The sequence below is a fragment of the Aptenodytes forsteri genome, unplaced genomic scaffold (assembly GCF_000699145.1).
Source record: "Aptenodytes forsteri isolate BGI_AS27 unplaced genomic scaffold, ASM69914v1 Scaffold325, whole genome shotgun sequence".
In the NCBI taxonomy this organism is placed as follows: Eukaryota; Metazoa; Chordata; class Aves; order Sphenisciformes; family Spheniscidae; genus Aptenodytes; species Aptenodytes forsteri.
Window position 1 is genome coordinate 2728898 of NW_008795575.1, and position 6951 is coordinate 2735848.

A 6951-nucleotide genomic window follows, 5' to 3' on the forward strand; every position below is an offset into this window, starting at 1 on the left:
TTCTCCAAGAATTTTCCTTGAATACTGCAAACAACAACAAAAAAATTAATCTTTCAATGTTGTCTGCTGATAAAGCGACCTCATCTCAGCAGCCGAGCAGGAGGGCAACCTGATCTCAAAGACTGAGATACTGGGCCAGTTTCACGGGGTGAACACCTCAATCCAAGCCAAGGTGCACAAAGAATGGGCTCATCCTCCACAGCAGCCTCAGGAGCAGAAGGTAAGTTTGCTGGTGACAAATGTTAGGGAGAATAACTTAGTTTTGAAGGTAACTTAGTGATCAGAAGGAGGAATTCTGCCACTCTGTAAAGTTCCTCTTTGAAAATTAAGACGAGCACAGATTTGGTATGGGTTTGGCTTAGATAACTACAGGCAGAATATGAAACATCTGACAAGGGAACATGTCCTTAATTCACCTAGAAAAACTATTAGAGGGAGATGTTTGGCTTTGGACTGTATATAAAAGGCTTCCTGCATTAAAAAAAGGTAAATTTTCCCAGCTCTAAATTAGAGCTATTTGAAACATTTTCCACAGAAGAGTTCTCTGTTGAAAACACAGTTTCATTGAAGCGTTTTGTGAGAGCATGTTGACTCCAAAAGCACTTTTGACAGGGAAAGGTCTAAATGTATTTTTCATACTTCCTCATTTTGTTTCACTGAAAAGCTGAAATCTTTTGTGTTGTCATTACTGCTCTGCCCATCTTGGCAAAGACTTTAATATTAATTGTAATGTAAATTTTAATATTCTATTACCATATTTGACGTAACACTATAGTAACTACCTAATACGCAATATTTCCTGTTTAATGTCACAATGTTTAGAATAGCACAGAAGGTTATCTTATTGAAATAGTGCCATGTTGTAATAATAACATATACTGACACTGTCCAAGAGGATATGTCTCTGGAATTTTAATTTGCACAGAAGGATTTTATCTTATTGAAATAGTGCCATGTTGTAATATTGACATATACTGACACTGTCCAAGAGGATATGTCTCTGGAATTTTAATTTCCCAAAACTTTCAAAATGCTGCTTTTTTCCACTTAAATTTTCAAATTTCAGCCTAGGACACTTTTCCAGGGAACACAAATTCCCATTTCCCATCAGACTGCTGTAGAGCTGTTAAAATCTTCCCCTCCCATGCTCTGGTTTACTCCTTTTCCAGGCAGCGCAGGCAGCTCGTACATCAGCCACACTATAGGTGGAGGCAGGTGAAAGGACAGTTTCGTGCCGGTGGCAGGGACAGGAGGATACGAAGTGCAAATAAGTGCAGTCACCTGTGAGATCCTGGCCCAAAACAGGATCCCCCCAGTCCCATGAGGGGAGGCTGCATCACCACACAGCCCTCCCCATGCACAGGACGGGGAACCTGCCCCCAGATAGTGCTAGGAAAAAGGGAAACTTTCTGAGCTACTGTGATAAATGTACCTGTATATATACCCCAGTGCAGGCATCTGACACAGATGTACATGCATGCTGGGTCCACATGGATACTGGTTTATAAATTAGTGATGCTTTTCTGTCCATGTAACCACAGGTGCAGAACCAGACACCCCGCACTCTGCATGCATCCAGGTCCTCCCCTAAATCTCCAGGCTGGCTGACCCTCCCGAACCCTACGTGCAGGCATGAAGGTAGCTTAGCTCTGGGCCTGGCCATTGCATCTCCTAAAGGGCACGTCTTTAAAGTGACGACTCTCAGGGCTGGGCAGCAGCAAGCAAGTTCAGAAACAGAAATTCTCCCTGTCACAAAGATGCTGCTCTTTTATTGAGTTGGCCTCGGAGGCAGAGTGACACGAAGGTAGTAACATGGATTTCTGTCAGCAGCTCATGCTCGGCTGCTAATCAGATCAGAGGAGACTCGGTCACAATCCATTACTTGCAGCCCTGTGACTAATTCCTAATGAGGCCTCTCAGAGCAGAATAAGGATCCTGGGTAATTATCCCAAGAACCGCACTCCAGATTAGGCAGAAAACACTCAGGTGTAGCATTAAAGGTCACTTTGTTCTATTAGGAAGAGCTCTCACCTTCATCCCTTCCCTCGTTGTCTCCTTTGGCTTGGGTCTGCCCTCTGTCTGCACTGGGTTATGCCATGAAGCTCCATGAAACCCATGTGTGGTTGACCCCTGAGGTCCTCTGTCTGCTCCCATCAGAAATCACAGCCTTATCCACCTTACATCCCCTCTTTCTCCTAAATTTTCCCTCTTTCTCTACCTCCTTCCCCCTCCCTAGCATCTTGCTTTTTCTCTTCTCTTGTAGGATCAGATAGCCAATAGTAAATCTGTTGATTTACCTACTTACCCATTTGTCTGCCTATAAACTGAGCTGTCTGCTTATTTAGCTGTTTACCTACTTATCTGATCTGTCATCCTTGAGTTTTCATTACCAGCAGCCATCATCACAGTATATAAAAAGCCTCAAATTGTTTATTGTTAATTAGGTACGGACCAGAACTCAGTGATTTAGATAATCAACGGAATAGTGAAAACAACCTGCCTATTATTTTTAAAGGCAAATAATAACAAAAATAATAATATATCCACAACACGACTCAGTAAATGAAACCCAGTTTCTGTGAAACCAAGATTAAAACAGCACTTGCCAAATTATACTCAAAGCAGAAGATGTAATGTAGCCCATTCATCTGAAAAATTAAAATTTGTGCAAGTACAAGGATTCCAGAAATAAAACCATCTGGGCAAATGAGCAATTAAATCCCACATTTCCTTATTTTGTCAAAAACTTGGGAATAACCTTAGTAAATTACACGCCCAGTGAATTTCCTCCTTCTACTAAAGTTGACTTCTTGCTAACCAGCATGTATTTATTTATTAATTCAGTCATGACCTCTATCTGTTGACTTCTGGACTAGCTCCCCAACTGGGACTGAAGCCATGGCTTCTAGCATCCAAATAAAACCTCTGTGACTTTTCCCAAAGATTACAGTCATTAGAGAGTCCCAAAAGCTGATCTGCAAACCTCTTACGCAAATCAGCAATTTGGGAGGGACAAAGAGAGACGTGGACAGAATGCCCCTTAAATATTAATGGAAAAGGTCACATTTATTTATATTGGTGTATGTATAATACAAAGAAGTCCATCAAAATTCAATGGCAGGGGGCACCCAGACACTTCACTGGGGTCCAGTCTGCAGTTCCTTGCACCTTTAGCTCAGTCCCTGTCAAGCCCTGCTCTGCTGTGTTGAGCATCATATGAAGCCACCGGTCCTGCTTCTGGGAACGTACAGTGAAGAAGGTGATCACGGCAAACAGAGGAGGGGAAAGGTCTAGAAAAAAGGCCACCCATCTCTCATTTCATCCCCCCACTCCATGCCCTGTATTACCATCTCCCTCATTCCTGTGTCCTACCTTGCAGGTGGAGTTTGCTCTCAGTGCTTTGCAGAAGGACAGAACTCACAGAGTCCAGATTGTCATAGCTGTTACAGCCCAGGGGGCCAGTCCGAGTTTCTGTTACCTATGGAGGATGTAGAAAAGAGAGAGTGTTCCCTTTGACTGCAGCATCACATCTTCCCCAGGCAGGTTCAGACCTTGTAATATAATGACCCCTTGTCACCAGCTGATGCAATCCAAAATGCATCTTCCCTAACTGGGAAAAAATATCCCACACTGAACAGACATGGCTAATGTTTGGCACACTCACAAGCTGAAAAAATAGAGTGAATTGTATCTGCTTTCTTTATGGTACTGCATATTATCCTGGGCTTGGCAATGAGGTCCTGCAGACTGACGTTTCTCATAGAGGATCTCCACTGGAGAACATCAGAAGGCAGTAGAGGAATTATTCCCTGGCTTCTCTTACTGGAAAGCAAGATACAGAGATGGATTGCCAGCCCACAATGGTGCCTAGTGCTCCCACAACATATGTGCACACCATCCTTGTGCTGAGGATAGATGGAGGCACAGGTGACCTGCAGTGCTGTTGCTGTGGTTGTTGCTGTTGGTTTCCAGCCATAGAGGAGAGCTGCCCTTCCTGAATTCACAGAGGGTGATTATCTGCTTTCACTGTTTCAATATCTCAACTCAATTTCCCATCCAGAAGGGAACAGACTCAGCCATGAGACACCACAGAACAATAACAAGAGCTGAAACCTTTCAGAAATGGCTAACAATGATGACTCCATCCACATCGCCTTCCCTGGAGTGAACTCTGCAACAATAAAATCCCTCCCCAGTATAGGTTGATTGCTTGCAGAGAAGGCAGCCTTTGTCTGCAGAGCCATTTTCCCTATTTTGTATGCTCTGAGCAGCTCCTCTTCCTTCCTGCTGCACCCCTAAGCCGTCTCTCAGTCCGTTTCATTCCACATGCCTCAGTAATGCCACACTGAGTTTTTCACCTTTTCTTGTAGTAAATTAGAGAGAGATGTTTAGCAGTCTTACACCCACAAGAGGAAAATACTTCTGGGTTGCACAAGGTTGCCCATTTCACAGACCTGCCTTTCCCTTCCAACCTCCATCACTGATCTGGATTATCTGTTCCCTCTCTCCCTTCCACAGGTCACTGCCACACATAGTGGAAGTCTCCTATCCTACATAACCATCACACTGAATGCTCACCTCTTTCCAGATATTACTGACCCTGGGGAAATTCTTCAGTAAGGTCCATAAGAGAACAATTTACCCTGGGAAGTCAGCGTGGGAACAAAACAACTTGTGATCAAAAAAGACATCACACTGGACTGGCAAAGTCCTGCCCCAAATACCTACAGTATTGGTATGGACACACAATCTTCTTTCTCTTCCCAATGCAAGATACAGTACCTTGATTGCTCCGGTAGAGATCTGGATCTCATGGAGTCTCCTCATGGTGCCATCACGGTCTACAAAGTAGGAGGAAGCAAGCTGGTGTAATGCTTCAACGCTCTGGGTAGCGTTTCCTGACTTTCTGTCGAGGCGGCTCTTGTCCATGTACATGGTCAAAGCCTCCTCTCCTGCAGCAGAAGGAAAAGAAGATTTCAGTAAGGCCCAGGAGGCTGCCAAGTAGGGTCATCTTAACAGGAATGCATGATGTCACATGTTGCACCTAAAGAAAGAAAAGTCCAACACCTAAAGTGCTCTTAAATGAGCCCACCCTTCCTCACCAGTACCAGAATCTCAGTGTAGTATATGTGAGCCTCCTTCTCTATTCAGCCAGAAAGGCCAGGTCCACCATACTTATAGATCAGCTCCAGTGAATTGAGTAGATAACGTTTTGGACGTTTATTAGCCAGCATAGCTTTACCACAATGGTTGGAAAGGATTCAGACCATTTGTCCCATTTGAGGAATGCTTTTGTCTATGGGCAGTGCCTATGGAACGATGTGCACCTGACTGGAGAAGATGCCACTTTTATGCAATTCTCTCTGACCTGATTTCTAGAAGGAATAAATGATGATTTAAGTTGCAAATAGGACATAGATACGTAGGTGGGTTCAGAGGACAAACAAATGCTAGTTGTACCTCTTTAGCTTCCAGTGACCATGCAAAAGGGTAAGGACAGGGGGCTGAGCGAAGGACAACAGTCAGAGGAAAGAATAAATGAGTAAGTTAAACCAACCACCCTTTCTGCTTTTTTTTTTCCTCTCCTAGAGTCTCATTCAGTGAATTGAAGTGGAGAGCGAAAAATATTGTGCAAGATAAGGGACAACAGGTGATTTTGAGCCAATAATCACAGAGAATCTGGGAGTGAAGCAGTTAAGACCTGATAGCACCAAACATCCTAAGCATTAGCAAAAACCTGAATCTAACAAAAGATATATGAAAAGGACACGAAGCTGAGAAGTAATATTTACCTAAAAGTTCAATTTGTGCTGTATGAGCCAGATTAAAAACCAGTTCATTCTTAACGTAAGGCTGGCATTATAGAAGGAGTAAAAAGGTAGAATACCATCCTGCATTCTTAACATCTGAAGTTCTGATTTTAATAAATGAAGAGAATAGATACCTAGGGTAGGAATGTGCCATTTCTACATAGCTCTCTTAATGAGAAGAATGGTACTTGTTCTGATTTGATGGATGAACCACTGATGAATACATTGCCTCTGGCAATGATAGCATGGTCAAAAAAATGCACCACCACTTTTTAGGCCAAGAAATATTTTGCTCTTCAGCATTTTTGCCCCCCCCCCCTTTTTTTTTTTTAAACGAGAACAAGCACTTACTTTTCTTAAAAATTCATATTAGCTGAAATAGTTTGATTTGTCCAAATAATTTCTTTTATTGCATGTATAAAAAAAAAAAAACAGTAAGCCCTCCTCCTTGCTTTCCCTGGAACTTTTCCAGCTTTTATCTAGAAGCCAAATGCCTGAAAACAGACCAAAAATATTCTGGCTGAAAATCAAAATATTTTTATTGGATTTCAGTTTTTCAAGCAATTGATATGTTGAGGATTGAGCCTTTGGCTTTGAGATGAAAGATGGAAATTTTTGGTAGAAAGAAGACACTTTTCATCAAAAGATTTGATCGGTTTAAATCTTTTAATTGGCTTCACGGGAACTAAGTGGAAAAGTTTGGCATGTAAAACTTTCTCTCTTTAATATTTTGTTAAAAATAACATACTATCCTTTGACCACGATCAAAGTTGTAGTAGTAACAGTATTATCAATGTTACTTCTCACAAAAACACTTTCCCTGGAAAATGACCAGCTTTGATCTCATTTATCACTGTTAACATTATTATGTGTTGAACGGTGCGAGCAGACCTTGGCAGGGATCAAGGCTCTGTCACATCAGGCTCTATCCACACAACAGCAGAAAGGTGGTTCCTGTCTCAGAAGATTTAAAACCCACATATCTGATGAAACACAACAGGTGTATACCACAAACAGCCGGCAAAGCACAAGGTAGTAAGATGACTGTGATTAGCGTGAGAAACAGCGGTCACTGCACACCAGATGCCTGGCCGCTGTCAATGCATTTTCAGGTTTCATCTTTGAGGTGACTTTTACAGGG

General features: G+C 42.5%; 1 protein-coding gene across 1 annotated transcript in view; it reads right to left on the reverse strand.

Moving 5' to 3' along the window:
- Window positions 1-6951, reverse strand: part of BRINP1 (BMP/retinoic acid inducible neural specific 1) — a 91161-nt gene that overhangs the window by 16884 nt on the left and 67326 nt on the right. The window contains exons 4-5 of the mRNA XM_009282257.1: window positions 4783-4952; window positions 3373-3478 (exon numbers count right to left, since the gene is read on the reverse strand). Coding sequence (XP_009280532.1) covers window positions 3373-3478; window positions 4783-4952 — 276 coding nt within the window. The remainder of the gene's footprint in view (window positions 1-3372; window positions 3479-4782; window positions 4953-6951) is intronic.